Source organism: Lutra lutra, chromosome 1, assembly GCF_902655055.1.
Source record: "Lutra lutra chromosome 1, mLutLut1.2, whole genome shotgun sequence".
Taxonomy (NCBI): Eukaryota; Metazoa; Chordata; class Mammalia; order Carnivora; family Mustelidae; genus Lutra; species Lutra lutra.
Window position 1 is genome coordinate 50,271,655 of NC_062278.1, and position 20,911 is coordinate 50,292,565.

Below are 20,911 nucleotides of genomic sequence, written 5' to 3' on the forward strand. Positions count from 1 at the left end.
AATATTTGAAAATCATATTTCTGGTAAGATATTAATATTTGGCATATAGACAGAACTACTAAAACTCAAGATTAAAACATAACATGATTCATTAAAGGGCAAAGGACTTGAATAGACATTTCTCCGAAGAAGATACATGAATGGCCAACAAGCACATGAAAAGATGTTCAGCATCACGTCCATATCAAAACCACAATGAGATATAACATCACACCCATTAGGATGGCAATTACAAAAAAAAAAAAAAAGAAGAATGAGTTTTAACGAGGATCTGGAAAAACTGAGACCCTTTGCACTGCTAATGCAATGTAAAATGGTATGGCTGCTATAAAAAACAGCACAGTGGTTCCTCAAAAAATTACTATTAGAATTACCATATGATCCAAAAATTCCACTTTTGTGTAGATATGCAAAAGAACTGAAAGTAGAGGTAGAGACACTTGTACACCAATGTTTATAACAGTGTTAGTCACAATAGCCAAAAGGTGAAAGCAACCTAACCACCCAAAGACATTTATACCAGATTCCAGACAGGCAAAAAAGGAATCAGAACTTCAATTAGGAAAATAATCTCTAGACAGTTGTTCTGAATCTGATATCTCATATAAATCATCACAAATTAAAATACCACTTAACTAACCTATATCTATACTTGAGACTGAAGAGGTCTTTCCAAGGATAAACTAACATACTCTACACAATAAAATTTTAAATTTATAAACTACAGAAGATACTATAAACAAAGTAAAATTGATAAATAGGAAACTTCAAGAGATTTTTACAATGTGTTATATAACAAAGAGTTAATACCTTTAATAAGTTCTTTAATAAGTTCTTACAAGTCAGTAAGAAACAGATGGAACACCCCAATACATACAAAGACTAAGAGAAAACTCACATAAATACAAAATCTATCTTCACTAAAAATAAAAAATGACTGAAATGAAAGCAATTTCATATGAACAGTTATATTTATTTTTGCCAACAGGTTAACAAAAAAACTTTTCAATGATAACACTTAATTCTGGTTAGAATATAAAAGAATGACACTATAAGAATTTATAAAAATTAAAAGTTTATAAAAATAAATACACAAACTTACTGTGGCAATGCTAAACAAATAAAAAATGAAAAATATCTGAATGTCCACTCATAAGGAAGCACATATTTATAAAAATAGATACATCTCTATGTATTGATTGGCAAACTACCAAATTACAAGAGAAAAGCAAATTTTCTCATTTACTCTCCAGCATTCCTAGACATTATCATGTTATTTTACAGATGAGGTAAAACTGAGGCATAGAGAAAGAAGTTAAGCAAATAGATTGAGATAAAATTCAACACCATACTATATACATTGTACAGGTATATCATTTGTCACAGTGTAATATCATAATAAACAGGTAATAAATATTATTTAAAAGTTTTTAAAGGAGTAATAGAAAGCTTAATAAATATATGTATTTTCAAATAATAAGTTGCTATCTAGAAAAAATAAACATACTACTTCAAAGAGACCATTTTAATTCAAATTTCCTTTTCACCCTTGTTTTCTAACTATTCCTTTATTTTTGGCATAAAACACAGTATTTTTTTCCTGCATAAATTCCATTCAAGTTGTCGTTATAGTCAACAATAACAGTTGTGAACACTAACGATAGGCTAAGATTAAAATAAGATCTTTGGCTTTCATAAAACATTTTTCCTCAAGTTTCATCAAGGGCATAAGTGCTAGATTTTCAGAGAAAATCAGTCATAGCTCCCATTCTCCTACCCACCAATTTTTCTTGTTAATTGACATTTTATCTTTGTAACAAAGAGTTGGCATATTTACTACATGCTTCACAATAATGACAATAACAATAATGTGAGAATATTATGTCTCCTCAGAAGATCTAAATTCCTATTTCTTCTTCCTGATTCTAAGATAGGCAGGCAGGGAGGAGGCTGGCTGCAAGAGTCCCATCCTTGAGCATACCCTGTGTTCATGCTATATTCAGTTTAAATCAGGCATATATACTGAAGTCACAGTAAAGCCATATTTGCAATTTATTTCCATGGTTTAAGGAATCTAATACTCCTCCTTAAGCCAAATGGTAATACTAGTGTGGCTGTGACAACTGCCTTGGCAGCACTGGTAATAGTAACAGGGGTGGCAGTGATCTCAGAACCCCATACTGGCATCCTCACCATAGAGGACTTCAGGAGCATCAACTACAGCACCAGTAATAGTACTTTTGATAGCACATCAATAAGAGAAACAAAAATAATGACCACCATTTATTAATCACTTACTAAGTTTCTGGCATAATATTAAGAATTTTACATAGTTAGCTCCTTAAATCTGCACAATAATCTTATAAGATGTGTTGCTACCCCTGTTTTAAAGATAAAATAAGTGACTTGCCCAAGGTAAATCAGCACGTTTGCAATACTGCTAAGATCTGAATCCAGATGTCTGGCTCCAAATTCTATACCTATTCTAAATGTAACAATCAAAAAAACTACCACCAAGAGAATGAATTTTCAGAGCCCACATCAAATACGACCCAGAAATTTCATAACTATTTAGAAAGGACTTGAGGAAAGCTAGGATTCTCACTGAATAGATTTTAAGAACACCCAGAAATTTTAGACCTCTTATTATTAAGTCTTGGCCCTAAACTGGTATAAAGCCTGTGCAGTACAGATTACAATTTGATAGGTCCATAGAATCCTCACAATATTATTATTTTTCATAACAGTATGAATGTGCACTGATGTCTTTCAAATTCAATGGGGACAGTACATAATAAGTGATTTTTTTCTATAGAAAGTATCATCAGGGACACCTGGGTGGCTCAGTGGGTTAAGCCTCTGCCTTCGACTCAGGTCATGATCTCAGGGTCCTGGGATTGAGCCCCATATCGGGCTCTCTCCTCATCGTGGAGCCTGCTTTCCCCTCTCTCTCTCCCTGACTCTCTGCCTAATTGTGATCTCTCTGTTAAGTAAATAAATAAAATCTTAAAAAAAAAAAGAATCATCAATAACATTTTTATATGATACTTTATGTGCACAAAGAATTCTCAGATATGGTATTTAAAAAGATAATAAACAATTTTGTGATATAAAAAGGTCATTCAGAGATCATTTCTCTTCTTAAAACTCAGAAAACCAAAACTCAAGATTAAATGACACAAACATTAGCCCAAGTGTACAAAATTAAAATATGTATTGAGCTAAGCACTGGGTATAAATGCAATTAAGACATGATATCCCTCCTTAAGGAGCTCATGGTCTAGTAGAGGAGACAGAAATAAATACCTATAGGACAAACTGATGAATGTATTTCTAACATCATTAATTAGAAATTAACTTATACATTAAATGCATTAGTAACTGAATAATACCACTGAAACTTGGTTCTTCTGGCAAATTCAGAAAAAGAGCTAACAAAGTATAAAGTCAAAACTGTCAATGATAATCTAGTAAGTAGAAGTGATGTGAAACATATTCTCCAAAGGGAAAAAAATTTGTAAAATCTGTAAGTTCATATCAAATAAACAGTTTATAACACTAGAGTGTGCTAGAAAGGTAAGAAATTTATTACAGATCTTTAAAAAGGCAGTTCTAAATACTCTTTAAGGTAATAAGCTTACAAGAGAAATACAAAACAGAAGATACCTGTGGATGATTCAGAGCAAGTTAAAAAAATAAACAAGAATGGATCAATAATTTCTCACTCAGATCAAGATTATTTATTGTACTGGCTGAAGGCAGAAAATTAAAAAGAGAAGTTCATGGTAAATGAAAGTTAAAAGATTTAGTAGTATTTGTTAACTGACACCCTTTAGCTATTACCCACAATTTTTTATTTACAGTCCCCATGTGAGCATCTTCTAGAGCTTAAAACAAAAGCAACTTCAGATTTCCATTTCTCTTACTGGCTCAGTAAGCTACAGTTGTTAGTAGAATTCAGCTATCTCAAACCATTTTTGTGAGGAATTCATTCAGCCATTCACTCAGCAAATAGTTCCTAAGTACTAAGTGCCAATTCTAGAATCTTGACAGTTCTAGAATCTTAACATAAAAATGGTGAATACAATAAGATGGAGAGAGACAGACGAATGGATGGAGAGACTGACAGATGGCCAGACAGAAAAATAGCACAGAGGAGGAAGAGGAACAGAAAAATGTCAGAGAAATAGATTTCAGTTATATCAAATAAATTGAAATACTGAAATAGGTAACTCAATTTTCATTAAAAGTCTGCATCTATTTTCCCAAAACACAAGTACAGTATATTGTACTTTTTTGAAACTGATTATTAGCCAGACTGCTGGTTTCAACAGCCATCTCAAGCCACCTGGGGACAAAAGTCATACTAACCACCAGAGCACATTTGCCTCACTTTTCACAATAACACATCTATGGGGGAAGAATAGAGGCTCATTAGAATAAGTATAATATTTATTTTAAGTAAAGTTATCACTAAACATACCTTTCAGTTAAAAAGGAGTTCTTGTGAGGATTTAGATTTTGACAAGATTCTAGGCTGCCATCAGATGATGAAGAAAGCTGCTCTGATTGCAAGTTGTCTGTATCACCCAAACTGGCCTCAGTTACAGATGAGGTCTTTATGTATTTTCTTCCTAACTCCGTTCCCAGGACATTCGTCAATAGAACTCTGGGTATCCTGTCACACAAAATAACAAACACTGTACTGTACTGAAGTTTGCAGTTAAAAAAAAATGTATTCTAGGAAGTTGACTTTTCAAACATTTTCATCTTAGCACAAGCTATTAGAACTATTATCGCTCTAGAAATCAACCCAAAAATACACTGTATGAACATATCTTTTTATAATTCTAGAACTACTTGTGTCTTACAAATTGACACAGATTAGCCTGCCACAATAACGGCTTCACTGTACTAATGGATGCTATTGGGGTGCTTAAAATTTTAACCAATTTTTCTCAAAAATTCTTTCTCTTTTCCAGTATTTATAAAAAAGAGACTACTACAAACAAATTCAAGAAATCTTTATTCTTCTCATTCAACAGAAAGTCCTTGATAAATAATTACATACTAGTAATTGGCAAATGAGAAACGCTAAATCCAACAGAAAAGAAATCATTCAGAATGCATCAATGGTAATGATAGATTCCATAAGTGAAACCACACACATACTGGTGGTAATATAAATGCTTTATTTAACAGCACCAAGGGAAGAGCCAATAAATCAAATGTCTAGAAAATTAAAGGATATTTTTTAAAGCTCCAAACTTTAAAATTGGTGGGGTTCACATCGAATGTACTATATCAAAGCCTGGTATCTTCTTAAACAGAAGAGGATAAATATAATCTTTTCTTGGTTAGCCAATTGTTATTATGTAACAACTGATATACTTCGCCACACCAAAATTATGCCCTAAAGCAATTATTTCGCCCTGAACTGACCAACCCAAACCAAATTATTGGGATGTTTTTGTTCTTGCTACTACATTTTTTTAAGTTTTCTTATCTCCTCTTCACCAGATATTCTCCTTGACTGTTATCAATATGTCACTTGCAGCACTTTATTGACCCTTTATGAGAAACAATAGAAAACACTTAGAAAGGGCCTGAGTATTTCTGTTTAAATGAAATGTGAGCTTCCCTGTACTCTGTCATATTTGCTGTAGTACCTAGAGGTTTTCACTTATTTTTACTACATAGAGACATCATGTTCTTTTCACACTATGCTCCAGACAGCATGGAATTTCAGATCTTAGGAAAACTTTAAAATAATTTTAGTCTGCTCTTTATTTTAAACAGGTGGAACTCAAAGCTCAGAAAAGTTAAATGGCTGAAGGAATAACTCTTCCTAATAGAAGAACCTGGGCCTATTATCTTTTGGTTTCTTTATTTTATTCCATTACACGTAACCTTAATACTAAGTTGCCAAAGGATCCAGTTAACTGGGCTTTTCTATAGATACTGCAGGAAATCTTTGAAAGTATGCATTTCCAGCACAATCTCCACAAAAAAAAGGTACTGCAATGATTAAGTAGTATATATGATGTAAAAGCAAAGTGTAGTCATAAATACAACTCCCTAAACTCAGAGTTTGAGTGAAGAAAGAAGGGGAAGGAAATCTGTTATCTAGTACAAACACTAATTATGAGGGAGGGAAGGCAGAGATAGTTTTCTACTTCTTATGTGATTTAAATCTCTAAGGATACTAGTTATTACTGTCTGATTTGTGTATTTGATGCCTGACAGAAACCTCCTTAAAATCCTCAATCTGATGTGGGAATGGAGGCAATATAGGACCAGCAAGAAGTCTCAAGATTTTTTTCATCTGACCTCACACTAGAAATTGCTATGAAATAAATCACTAAAACAACTTCAACTATGGTTTAATGAAAACTCATCTATGTTTCTCAGTAGTTTAGGGAAAATACAGAAATATTAGCACAGATAATTTTACTCAGGTTAGAACTCTTTCCAGATAAATACCTTAATGCAAATAAATTTTACTTACTTTTAGGATATGAGAGAATCTGATATATTGATAACTCATTTAAAGAATTGATAACATACTCTTTTTACAGTCGCCTATCACTACTGAATTCTAAAATGTGGCTTATAATAAAAATAATCTAAAAACTGTAGTATTTCAGTAAACAGAAAATTCAGGGCACATAAGGAGATATATCAAAGAAATGTCAGCTCTCAGTTAGCATCTCTGTTTAAATGCCTGACTATAACATGTTTAACTATGTTTTAAAATGTTGAGTCCCTAAAAAGAGCTCTCTCTCCAAATAGGAGAGATGGAGTCCATAAAAGATTACTTTATACAAAGTGTTGAAGAGAATAATCAGCAACAAAAAGTACAAATATCAGCAAGCAAATGGTAAATTTTAAAGATCAGAATTCTCTTCTCAGTAATAAATGATCACCATATTTTTACACAGTTTATTTTGCCACTAGATTTAAAGAACAAAAAGCAAAGAAAATATGAAAAAAAGAACTTTGGAGAATAAACAAGACCTTTTAGTTAAACAAAATAGATGAAAGTCTTTCCTAAAAGAGAAAAATATCAAAATTTACCCAAAGGCCATCTGAAAAGATAATACACCAGACTGCAGTAGAACCGCATCTCTAAAGCACAAGCACCCTAGGGGGCCTTTTAAGCTATTAGGAGGTTTAAGGCACTATCTCAGCAGCAGTATATCTTTCAATAAGATAGCATGCTATTATAATGTGAACAAAATGTCACAAGAAAAAAATTAAAGATAAATAGAATATTTAAAGGTCAATAATTTAGATATCATAAAAAATATGTAATAAAATCTAATTCCTGCGTTACTTATGAAAAAAGTTAAATTTCAGAAGAGTAAAAAGCACTGTGGTACAGGAATTAAGAACAATGACTCTAGAGTCAGACAAAAACAGGTCCACGTTCTGATTTCAGCACATAATAAGATACCTTAGTCAAGTTTTTACCATAATTTTTCCTCTTAGCATTGACATTCTCATCTCTAAAATTAAGAGAAAATCTATCTTACAAAGTTGTTAAGATGAAATGAAATATTAGATGTAAAGCAGTTAGTATGGCACATAGTAAGTACACAATACAAGGAAACTCACTTTAATTTTCCTATTATTGAAGTCCTCCTAAAAGTTATAAACTATTCTTTCAAATGGTGCTTAATTGTCCTAATTTGTAATACTCTGCAATCTTGATGAAAACGTTAGAAAAGTACATAACTAAATAGTTAGCAATGCCTATAGTACACCAAGATCTTAATAACACACAGCCATAGCACAAACATCTTTCATCAACTATTTGCAACTCATGTAATTTGGGTATCTTGAAGAAACAGAACTCTGTGAGAGCCTTACAGAATACAAATCTATATACTGATGACTAAGTTCATAATACCTAAACTATCTTTGGTATAGAACTATATAAGTTAGGACTGCCGTAGAAATTTCATGGCTGGTCAGAATTTCAAAAGATTCTTAATTTTCACAAGAAATATATAAAGGTATATACTTCATCTTTCATACTAAGTCAATATGGAAGAAAGGACTAAAAAACTGTCATTTCACAGTCTATCCAATTTTTTTCTTCAGTAAGTAGTAACAGTAAGTAAAATAAAATTACATTTATTTAAATTGATTTACTAATATTATGAAATCATATTTCAAAATATAATGTGCTAAACCAAAGCAGAAACAAATTTTGTAATGCAGTGAGATGAAGCATAAAGTATACTGGCCTGAGAATTAATGCCATTTATTGATTGTTTCTCTGCATGGTTATTTTCTCTGATTCTTAATTTTTTCAATTATAAATTGTGGAGTCCTTACCTGCGTAAGTAGCAAGATATGTAAGATTCAAATAATTTAATAAATGAGAAAAATTGGTAAGAGCTATTAATATAAACATGTTAAAAGCAAATTTTTAAAGAGATGCAACCTTTGTTGAAAGACAACATAATTATATCTGGTAAGAAAGCTATAATATAGCAAGCAAAAAAATTATAATACTAATTTAATTTTCATTTTGTTGTCACTTAGATGAATACCTTTCTAAAACTGTATTATCTAACATTTTAATAAGGTTCTTATAAATCCATTCTTAGATGATATAATTCAAAATGTATTAAGTTTCTTAAGCTATGTAGAGAAAACAATTTTAACTGCTGAATATTTCTTAAAAGTGATTCATAGATATTCTAAATTTGCTCTTTTCTTTTACTAAGCTAAATTTTAAATGAATAAATTATCACTCAACTAAAATTATACCAGCTTAAAGAAAACTTAAGGTGATAGGAATACTACAGTATCCAAAAAATCTTACCATCACAATATCTAAATTATGTATTTTCTTAAAACTTCAAACATGTAGATTTAAGAGAAAAATTAATAAATATAATTAGGGATAGTCCAAGAACTGGGACCTAACTTTTCTTAATGGAATAGGGGTATATGTCCTGACATAAAAGGCAACATAACCATTTTAGATCCTAAAATGCAAATAAAATTTCTAAAAAATGTCATTTTAGTGACTGAATAATATTGGTTTACTTAATAGCTGAACTTTAAGATGAAATTAAAAACCAAAAATAAACTTTTCTCTGTTTCATCTCTCTGAAATAATGAAATCCTAGCTAAGTAAAAATGAAAATAAGACAAAAAGCATCACATCAAAGTGAAGCAACAATTGAAGAAAGAATAAGTCTCCTATTCCACACAGCAAGTCCTATACAGAAAACGTTACCCAAACCCATACCCAAAACTATTCTCCAGTTTTCTTATTTAAGCTTGTAATATCTCTTTTCCTGGTTGTCACCAAAATTACACAGCAAATAACTGGTTCTAATGGATGAAAGTACATTTCCATCAAAGAGACAGATGTAACTCTGTTGAGAAGCAACCTCTCTCTTGAATTCAGCAAAAATTGATTGAGCATTTAGTTATGTGCCCAGCAATGTGCCAGGTATTAGTATTAGAGTAAAAATAATAAAATGTAGTTGCTGACTTTGTGAAGCTTAATGTCAGGGAGGAAGAGAAATTAAATATAATATAGGGTGATAAGTGCTATGATATATGACCAGGCTGCTGGACAAAAAAAAAAAAAAAAACAGTATTAAACACAAATTAGGATGTGGAATCAAGGACACTGTCCCAAAAAGATGGCATATGAGTTCAATGTTAAAGACTAAAAGATGTCAGTAAAAGGGAAAAGGAGAATTGTTTCCAAAATAAGAAAACAAATAGCATGAGCTCAGAGGTATAAAACAGGACTATACATTCATTGAGCTACCACTAGTTCCCTAGAGATTAAAGCTCAGTTATGAATATGGAGCAGACAGACACAAAGCTAGAGAGAGGCAAAGGTGAGATCATTAAGGACCTTGTATGCTAAGCTAAGGAGTTTGAGCTTTATCCTGAAGGTTATGTTGAGCCACAGATGGGTAGAGGTTAAACTACAGAGCAGAAAGTAACATCCGCCTTTGAGAATGAGTAACCTAGCAACAATATAGAGAAATAATAATCAAGAACACCAAACACAGGAAGCCCAATACTATCATAGTAATAAAGGCACAAAGTTATCAGGGCTTGACTGGGGCAGTGGCAATAAAAATGGAGAAGACATCATTTCAAGACATATTTAGGAAGCAAAAATAACTACACATGAAAAATGACTAGATATAAAGGATAAGAAAGAAAAAAAATAAATAAAGGATGAGAAAGAAAGAGGTGTCATATACTCAGACAGACAGGGGAAACAGAAATAGGAATAAGTCAAACAAAGATAATGCATTCATTCAAACTCCATATACTCCATATACAATTCCTTTAAAAAGTATAAAACAAAACTGGTCTTATTTTATAAATTAAACTGTACACATATCATTAAAAATCTGGGGGTGATATTTCAATATCACCTCCTTTCCATAAAAATGCATGTAAAATACAAGAAAGCTCACAAAGTCAAAAGTGGTAAGGACTTAGATTAACATTTAATAGGTATGCTAAAGATAAAGAAAATAAAAACTGTACTATTAATTCTGTAAACTCTGTTAAGACATAAATAGATAAATACATAGACCTTCATTTTCTCCATCTTTAGCATACCTTTCACATGTTATTTTATCTAGGTCCTTTATCTATCTATCTATCTATATATCTTCATTTTATATCATAAATGAATCTCTAAAAACATGTATATGTGAATCAAATTATAAAGTAAGTTAAATGTACTAAAGATACTTGGCTTTAAAAATAATTTTATGTCAACTTACTTAATGAAGTGTAAAACTATCATTAACTTTGTAAAGGGAGATTGTCAGCTTTAAGATTTGCTTTCAAGGGGCGCCTGGGTGGTTCAGTGGGTTAAAGCCTCTGCCTTTGGCTCAGGTCATGATCCCAGGGTCCTGGGATCGAGCCCCGCATCCGGCTCTCTGCTCAGCAGGGAGCCTGCTTCCCTTTCTCTCTCTCTGCCTACTGTGATCTTTGTCTGTCAAATAAACAAATAAAATCTTAAAAAAAAAAATTTGCTTTCAAGTGGGGTACACCTGTATATGCAGATCTTCTTAAAAATCATTCCCAATAATCTTAACAATTTTAAGATTATTGGACTTCTACTATTTCAAATGTGGTAGGTTGAACAAAATCAATACTGAACAACATACCTTTTAGATAAATTAAGGCTTTGGTGAAGAAGTTCTAATTTTTGACATGTCTCTAGGCTGTCAACAGATGTCGAAGGCAATGAGTCTGATTGCACCTTGTTGGCATCACATAAATTAGCATCGTTTCTAGGTAGGGTCTTTCTGAATTTTCGTCCTAAATCCGTCCATAGGACATTCGTCAACACAACTTTGAGTTGCCTGTTACACACATAAATAATTAATACATAAAGTACTAAACATTGAATAATATATGAAGTAATCACAAATTATACCAAAAGAAAACCTCCAGAAGTTCTCAATTTCAGTTCTTCAGTCAATTAACTAGAGTAATAAATAAGTAAAATATGTGCTTAACCATTCTCAAATATATATTAAAAAGTCTATTTTACTTTCACTGGACTTTTCTTCATAATTCTCTCTGGTATACTACAAGTGTGGCCACACACACATACATATAGCTGTTGGGATCCATGATAACACATCTGTGCCTATTTATACTTTTAGTGAAACAACAATACACATACGCATAACTCACAAGAGGCAACCACTTCCTGCACTATAATTGTGTTTTTAATATTTGTTGATTAGGAAAGCATTATCAAAAGTAAAGGTGAGGGGCACCTAGGTGGCTCAGTCGGTTAAGTGTCTGACTCTTGATTTTGCCTCAGGTCATGATCTCAGGGTTGTGGAATCAACCCACATGGGGCTCCTCATTCAGTGAGAGTCTGTTTGAGATTCTGGCACTCTCCCTCTGCCCCTCACCCCGCTCTCACACGCTCACACTCTCTCTCTAAAAATAAATGAAATCTCTAAAACTAAAGATGAAACACTACATCATCTATAGTCTTAAGAAGTCAACATAGTCTTATATCTTCATAGTCTTAAGATACAAGCTTAATTTTACCTTATTTCAACAAATAAGTCAACTTAAAACATTTGCTTTTACTGTACCTATACCCTTTTCAAAAGTATAACTGATAAATGCAAGGAGTTCCAGCTTTTTGCCTCATTACATTTTGGCCATTACTCCATTCAATATATCTTTTGCTGATAATAAGAGAATAGTTCTTGCAGTAGTGTGGACAGACTACCAAACAGACTCAAAACAACATCAAATGAGAAATGTCTGAAAGTGGACACTGGGATGGCTCAGTTGGCATCTGCCTTCAGTTCAGGTCATGATCCCAGATCCTCAGATAGAGCTCCACATCAGGCTCCTGAGCAGGAAGCCTGCTTCTCCCTTTCCCTCTGCCTGCCACTCCACCTGCTTGTGCACTCTCTCTCTCTCTCTGTGTGTCAAATAAATAAAACCTTTAAAAAAAAAAAAAAGATGGGGCGCCTGGGTGGCTCAGTGGGTTAAGCCACTGCCTTCGGCTCGGGTCATGATCTCAGAGTCCTGGGATCGAGCCCCGCGTCGGGCTCTCTGCTTGGCAGGGAGCCTGCTTCCTCCTCTCTCTCTGCCTGCCTCTCTGCCTACTTGTGATCTCTCTGTCAAATAAATAAATAAATAAATCTTTAAAAAAATAAAATAAAATAAAAAGAAAAAAAAAGAAAGAAAGAAATGTCTAAGAGAATTGGAAATGTTTAATCATAAGAGTGTCTATTCTATTCCCCAGAACCCATTTTAAGCATTGTTTCTTTAACAAATGTAAGAATATTTAAAAAACTGGAGTGCCTGGCTGGCTCAGCTAGTAGAATATGCAACTTGATCTTGGGGTTGTAAGTTTGAGGCCCACTGACTATAGAGATTACTTAAAAATCATTAAAAATAACAATAATAATAATAATAATATTAAGAAACTAAGCAAAGTGCTCATATATATTTTTAAAGATTTTATGTATTTATTAGACAGAGATCACAGGTAGGCAGAGAGGCAGGCAGAGAGAGAGGACGAAGCAGGCTCCTTGCTGAGCAGAGAGCCCAATGCGGGGCTAGATCCCAGGACCCTGCGCTGAAGACAGAGGCTTTAACCTACTGAGCCACCCAGGCGCCCCTCATATATTTTAAAGATAAAACAGATCTTGGGGTGCCTGGCTGGCTCAGTTGGTAAAGCATGTGATTCCCAACTTTGGGGTCATGAGTTCAAGTCCCACACTGGGCCTAGAGCTTACTTAAAAAAAATAAATAAAAGATAAACTAGGTCTCAAAGAGATCACTTGTTTGTAGCTGCCACTTTGGGCTATCTTCAGACCATCTGGAAGACCAGTATAAGTTTTCAGAGAAACCTTCATAGAATGCACTGAAAATCCAAATATTTTGAGTTAAAAAAAATTGTTTTTTAATCTATAGGTTTTAGAATTATCATTAAATAATAAAGAGATGAGTGACATGTCTATGAATAAATACTATAATTCATTCTTCATTCAACAAATACTTACCAAGTACCTTCTAGTCAAACAACTATAGATTCAGCAATAAACAAGATGTAAAGTTACAGTGCCTGCCTTCACGGAACTTACATTCTAGAGAAGAATTACCTAATTACCTAATTACCTAATTAATTACCTTATTACAAGTATGATAAATGATATGAACTTGAAGTATAGATACTGTACTTCTTCTGAACTAGGTCAGGGGAGGTGTTACCTGGAATATGACCTTTGAGTTGAAGCTAGCCACTATCCAAAAGAAACAGGTGGAAGATAAAGAGCAGTCCAAAAGGAGGACAAAATGCAAATGCTCTGATATGAGTAAAGCTAGTTGAAGAAAATCAAAGGACTTACCTGGCTCAACTGCTCAGACTGAAGAGGAAATTGTACAAGACAGGGATGGACAGTGAGGCAAGACTGATGAACTATATCAATGATTTGAGATTTTATGTCAAGAACAATAGAAATTCACTAGTTTTAACAAGAGAATGATGGGCTCACAGCTTGCATTATTAAAAGATCACTCTGATCTCTTAGGAAGAATGAAATGGAAGCACTAAGTTTAAGGGTTATAAAAATGAATTTAGAGGGGTAACAATGACTTTATCAGGGGCAGTTTAGCGGAATGGTGGGAGCAGAAACCAGAACACAGTGGAATGAGTAAATGGGAAAGGAGGAAAGGGGTACAGCAAATGTAGGCAGTTGACATAAGACTGAAAGGGGGATACAGAACAAGAGCTGAAGACAAGCAAAGATGTGGGGAAAGTTTTCTTAGTCATAGTTCATTAGTTAGTTAGCTTAAGACAGAAGACATCTGTGTAAATTTAAGTGCCTAGGGAAGAGGTCAACAGAATAGGAGAGGCTGAAGATAAAAAGAGACAGAAAAATTAACACAGTAAATTTCTCAGGAAATGGTATAAGAGCTAATATTTTTTTAACATGCACTATACACCATGCACTATGCTAACCATTTTATAATGAGTTACTTCATTTATACCTCACAACTACTCTGGGGGTACAATGGTAATTCTTCTGCAATTACGACTAATATAGAATGATTAATAATTAAGCCCAAAGTAAAATGTAAATAGTGAAAGTGGGATCCAAAACCATACACTCTCAACTCTACTGCCAGCACTCTTAACTGCTCCACTATGCCAGTTTACGATGGAAGGAGAGGCACCCCTTTCCTTCTTCCAGGAATTAAAAGGAACCAAGATCACCTTTTCAAAGTGATAGAAAAAGTAAAGGAACAAAGGCTTGGGAAAAGAAAGATTTCAAATCATCACTGTGCAGAGGGAAAACACAAGCTGATTAGAAAAACACAGTAGGATTATCTTGCAGTTTAGGCATCCAGTAAGATTAATAACCATGAATTTACAATGTCACAAATATACTCTGTTTTGTGATTTATTTTCCACAACTGCTCAGCCACCTTAGTGTCAGCCCAATGCAAAAAAGATAATTAGGTTCACAGGTGATTATTAACTACAAAAGACAAAGGCACCTTTATAATAGAGAGATTCCAACAGCCACCACCTTAACCAATGATCAAATGTAGAATCACCAACAGGTGGACAAGCAAACCTTATGTGTCCTCTGATATGATGCAATAAGCAAATGACATCAGCTATGAAGTATTCTCATCAAAAATGTAAGGTGATGGGGCGCCTGGGTGGCTCAGTGGGTTAAAGCCTCTGCCTTCGGCTCAGGTCATGATCCCAGCATCCTGGGATCGAGCCCCGCATCAGGCTCTCTGCTCAATGGGGAGACTGCTTCCTCCTCTCTCTCTCTGCCTGCCTCTCTGCCTACTTGTGATCTCTGTCTGTCAAATAAATAAATAAAATCTTAAAAAAAAATGTAAGGTGAATCTAATCCATGAGGACAAATCCAAATGAATCATAAAAGTCTAGAATATAGGACATTATATAAGACAACTGGCTTAAACTCTTCAAAAAAGTCAGTGTCAGGATTTTTATAAAAAAAGACAGACAGTGGTATTCTAAGATTAAGAGGCCAATGAGACTTAATAACCAAAATACATGATGCACAAACTTCAACTTGATCCTATATATTAAAAAGTAATAAAATAGGGGTGCCTGTGTGGCTCAGTTGGTTAAGCGTTCAACTCTTAATTTCAGCTCAGGTCATGATCTCAGGGTTGTGAGATTCAGCCCCACATTGTGCTCCACACTGAGCATGGCATCTCCACGCTGCTTAAGATTCTCTCTCTCCCTCTCCCTCTCCCCTTCCTCCCACCCCTCTCTTTCCCTCTCTAAAAAAAACAGCAATACATTTTTCGAAGTAATAAAAAAAACATTGTGGGGACATTTAGGGAATTCTGATTAATTCTACACTCTATATTAGATAACAAATGAAATTACTATTAAACTTCTTCATAATATATTGTGGTAATGTGTAAGAAAATGTCCTTGTTCTTAGGAAACTCAGGTTGAAATGCTATGTCTGCTACTTCCAAATGGTTCTAGGAAAAATGTGTATTATATTTCTATCTCTACATGTGTATATGTGATATGCAATTACATATACATATATGGAGAGGCTAAAAGAAGGCAAGTGTGGATAAAAGTTAAGAATTGGTGAATCTAGGGTGCCTGGGTGGCTCAGTGGTTTAAGCCGCTGCCTTCGGCTCAGGTCATGATCTCAGGGTCCTGGGATCAAGTCCCGCATCGGGCTCTCTGCTTGGCAGGGAGCCTGCTGACCTCTCACTCTCTCTGCCTGCCTCTCTGCCTACTTGTGATCTCTCTCTGTCAAAGAAATAAATAAAATATTAAAGAATTGGTGAATCTAGATGAGGGATTTATATGAGTGTTTATAACACTCTTGACAAAATAATCCCATGTCTGGAATCCTATACTAAGAAAAGTATGAAAAATGGGAAAAGTTTATGCACAGAGATATTCGTCATGGTATAATTTATAAAAGCAGTGAACTAAAATCAACATTCAATGCTCAGAAACAGCAGAATGGTTAAGTAAACCAGGATAAAGCCACTTTAGCAAATGATACTCATTAATCTTCTACTTTAAATTTTAAGGTAGCTAGCTATCTCTGTGGGTTTTTTTCTACTTGTCTTAATTTGTTTTCTTTTTCTTTTTTTTTAAGATTTATTTATTTGAGAGAGAAAGAGAGAGAGTGGGAGGAACAGAGGGAGAGGGATGGAGGACCTCAAGTGGACTCCTGCTGAGTGCAGAGCCCAAGGTGGGGCAAAGCCCCTCTGGGGAAAATATTTATTTTATGTTTGTATATTTGGTTTTATTGTGATTGTAATTTGGCTGACTAGCAACATCCTAAAGCATGAGTCAGGACAATTTTTTAAAAATTAAACATTTTTACCTTAATATTTTCTTTTTTCCCCCAAAATATTAAGGAAAAAATTGTTTAATTTCTACATTTAAATGCCGTAAGATTTCTATGGATACTGGAATAGAAATTAAGAGTGAAGAACAACATTCAAATCATGCAAAATAAAACCTAAACTTTGTATTTTAGAAACCACACTTAAGTAGAAATACTATGCCAATAAAAAGTAAGAAAGTCAGGAGAAACTTTTTTTTTTTAAGATTTTATTTATTTGTCAGAGAGAGCACAAGCAGGAGGAGCAGCAGGCAAAGGGAGAAGTAGGCTCCCCACTGAGAAAGGAGCCCGACAGGGGACTCAATCCCAGGACCCTGGGATCATGGCCTGAGCTGACGGCAGACGCTTAACTGACTGAGTCACCCAGGCATCCTTGCAGGTTAAAGGACAGAAAAGGAGTTGTAACTGCAAAGACACGAGAGAACTTCTGGGGTAGTTTTCTATTCTGTGTGGTGGTTACCAAAGTATATTTGCCTTTTAAAAACTTTTTAAATTATAATAAATAATTTATTGTTTACCTTTTATTTCTTTTTGGTAGGTGCATTACATTTTGCAGTATAAATAAAGAATAGAGAACACCTAAACAGAGAATTCCATCTAACCCAACATTGTATATCACATTCCTGCTAAAGTACTTGCCTAGGCTTTTTAAAAGCATCCAGTTATCTATTTACGAAATACCCCTCTCTAAGCTGTCAACCATAATACTATTAAGTTACAATTGACTTTTGAACAACATGGGTTTGAATTGTGCAGGCCCACTTATATAGGATTTTTTTGGATGAATATAGTACAGTACTGTAATTGTATTCTTCCTTTCCTTATGATTTTAGTAACACTGTCTTTTCTCAAGGTTACTTTAAGAATACAGTATATAATACATAGATCATACAAAATATGTGTTAACTGTTTATGTTTTTGGTCAACAATTGGCTACTAGTTCAATTTTGGAATCAAAAGTTAAATGCAATGGAACACTACATCAAAAACTAGTGATGTACTGTATAGTGACTAACATAACATAATAAAAAAATTAAAAATGGAAGTTAAATGCAGATTTTCGACTGAGCAAGGGGTTGGCATGACTAAACCCCACACTGCTCAAGGATCAAATCTAATTTCATTTACAAGGGAAATAATCACTGATGTATGTTCTCAGAGTCTAAAAAATATTACACCTAGAAATAAAAAAACACTATAATTTTTCTAGAGTACTATTTATATATTTGAAAACCTTTAATTGTAGGAAAACAACATAACTACAGCAGGAAATTTTTTTTCTTGGCCTGTGAACAAAACACATACACTAGGTTTTCTTAAAAAGTATAAATTTTGTGTTCGGGTGGCAGGGCGGCGGGGGGGGGTGACCTGGGTGGCTCAGTCGGTTAAACATCTGACTTCAGCTCAGGTCATGATCACAGGGTCCTAGGATGGAGCCCGTGTCCTCCCTTTCTCTCTGCCCCTCCCCTCCACTCCTGCTCACTCTCTCTCTCTCTCTCTCTCAAATAAATAAATTCTTTTTAATTCAAAATTTTTAATTATAATTTTTAACAAAAGCAGTTTACTCAATGAATATATGAGTTAGCTATATAATTGGGCTAAAAAAAATTGAGAAATCAGAAAAAATAATCATTCTCCAAAACTTGGAGTCCTATTTTTTGGTTCTGGAAACTAGCCAGAATAAAAGCAGTGTTTTAATTTCTCTTTTCATAATTTAATTGAGAGCATTTCTTGACCTTCAAAAATAGTGGCTATAGGAAATAAGAATATGCCACCCCAAAATATGTCACTTTGGCACAAGGACTGTTTTGAACTGAAGACAACTGAGAAACAGCAAATGCCAAAAAATAAAAATCTTTGTCCATCTACCACTTGCCTAAATGCAGGCTTAGACTATTCATCACTAGAAATTCTTTTTTTTTAAGATTTTATTTATTTATTTAACAGAGATCACAAGTAGGCAGAGAGGCAGGCAGAGAGAGAGGAGGAAGCAGCCTCCCTGCTGAGCAGAGAGATCACTAGAAATTCTTATGAGCTCAGAGATAGAATCTATATAACAAGCCTAAACCTTATTTTCCATTAGCTCCCTCCATATTTTTACTTTCCCACAGTTTGCTTTTCTTGGAAGTCTTTAAGCTTTTTTGTCTTCTCACTTTTCCAGAAATTTATTATTCATTGTTAGACGCTACATAGGCCCAAGTTGTAATTACCCGTTTGAGTTACTCATCACAGCATTTCTCCTTCATAGATGCACATTCCATGTGGTAGTAAACTCTATGTTTGTCTAATAAATCTATATTTTGTTAGTCTAATTTGCAGGGCATCAGAGAACTGAGAAGGGTAGAGAAAAAGGCTTTTTCTCTATATAGACAAAATATTTGAATACTTCACAAGAAAAAGACATGAATGGCCAACATGCATATGCAAAGATGTTCAATATTATTTATCTTGTGCTTCTGATCTTTAAAAAAAAAAACATTCCTTTTAGATTCTTAATCTCACAGAACAAACTGACGGTTGTCGGGGGTAGGAGGGTTATGGACATTGGGGAAGGTATGTGCTATGAAGTGTGTAAACCTGGTGATTCACAGACCTGTACCCCTGGGGCTAATAACACATTATGTGTTAATTAAAAAAATAAAAAATTTAAAGAAAAAGTTCCTTTTTAAAAGGGGGACGAGAGCAAAAAATTTCTGTAGACACACTGGAGAAGGTACTAAGGCCAATAAGTACAAGAAAATATGCTCAATATTGTTATTCACCAAGCAAAAGCAATTAAAACCACAATAAAATACCACTGCACATCTATACCAAGGGAGAGCGTGGAGGAAGTAAATTTTTCCTACACTGCTGGTGGGAATATGAAATGCACCATGACTTTTGGAAAACAGTTTGACAGTTTCTAAAAATTAAAAATGCACTTTCATTGACTCAGCAATCCAGCTCCTAGGTATTTACCCCAAAGATTGAAAACATATCCACACAGGCATTTATAAATGAATATTCACAGCAGCTTTATTCATAGTAGGAAAAAACTGAAAACAACCCAAATATCCACAAAGAGTTGAATGGATTTAAAAGGGCTAAAAACATGTCACCCCAAAATATGCCATGTTGGCATATAATTCTGAGCTAAAGCCACTTGAGAAATAGCAAGTGCAGGAAAGGCTCTCTGACCTTCCCCTTTCTACCTAAAGGCAGGTCCTAAAATTTCCCATGAGAAAGGTGCCTTTTCTATACCAGGAAGACATCCTTATCACAGCAGACTGGGAGGAGACACCAAAATAGATTTACACAAACAAACCTACTAAATAATGACCCTTATCTTCCATTAGGTTCCCCCATATACTTCTCACATTCCCACAATTTATGTGCCTAGAAACATAAACCCTTTTCTTTTGTCTTGTCACTATACAAATTTATTGTTCCTTGTTAAAAAGATATATGGGTTGGGATGCATGGGTGGCTCAGTTGGTTAAGCGACTGCCTTCAGCTCAGGTCATGATCCTGGAGTCCCAAGATCAGTCCCGCACCGGGCTCCCTACTCAGCAGGGAGTCTGCATCTCCCTCTGACCCTCCCCCCATCATGCTCTCTCTTATTCTCTCTCAAATAAATAAATAAAAATATTTTAAAATCAATAAATAAAAATTTCTTAAAAAAAAAAAAGATATACAGGCTGTCAATCCTAACCATGTCTTTAGATCTTCATTTTTCCTAAGAGCTTCCAATGTGCACTTTCTAAAAAATCAAATAATATTTGTATGTTTTTTTCCTGTTGATCTGTCTTATCAGCTTAATTCAAAGGCCCTGCCAAAGAACCTAAGAGGGTAATATGGACAAATCTCCAAAACATGCTCAGTGGAAAAAAAAAAAAAAAAAAAAACACTGGGGTATCTGGCTGGCTCAGTCAATAGAGCATGCCACTCTTGATCTCATGACTGTAAGTTCAAGCCCCATGCTGGGTGTAGAGACTACTTAAAAATAAAAT

At 34.1% G+C, this 20,911-nt stretch overlaps 1 protein-coding gene across 6 annotated transcripts in view; it reads right to left on the reverse strand.

Annotated features, from left to right (window-relative positions):
* Positions 1-20,911, reverse strand: part of SENP7 (SUMO specific peptidase 7) — a 170,474-nt gene that overhangs the window by 69,141 nt on the left and 80,422 nt on the right. For 2 of the 6 annotated variants that reach the window (XM_047723327.1, XM_047723335.1), the window contains 2 exons: positions 11,175-11,372; positions 4,484-4,678 (listed from right to left, as the gene is read on the reverse strand). The exons of 1 other annotated variant lie outside the window; for it this stretch is intronic. In XM_047723327.1, the coding sequence (XP_047579283.1) occupies positions 4,484-4,678; positions 11,175-11,372 (393 nt within the window). The remainder of the gene's footprint in view (positions 1-4,483; positions 4,679-11,174; positions 11,373-20,911) is intronic. 3 more of the 6 variants (XM_047723340.1, XM_047723362.1, XM_047723348.1) reach the window with 2 other exon arrangements.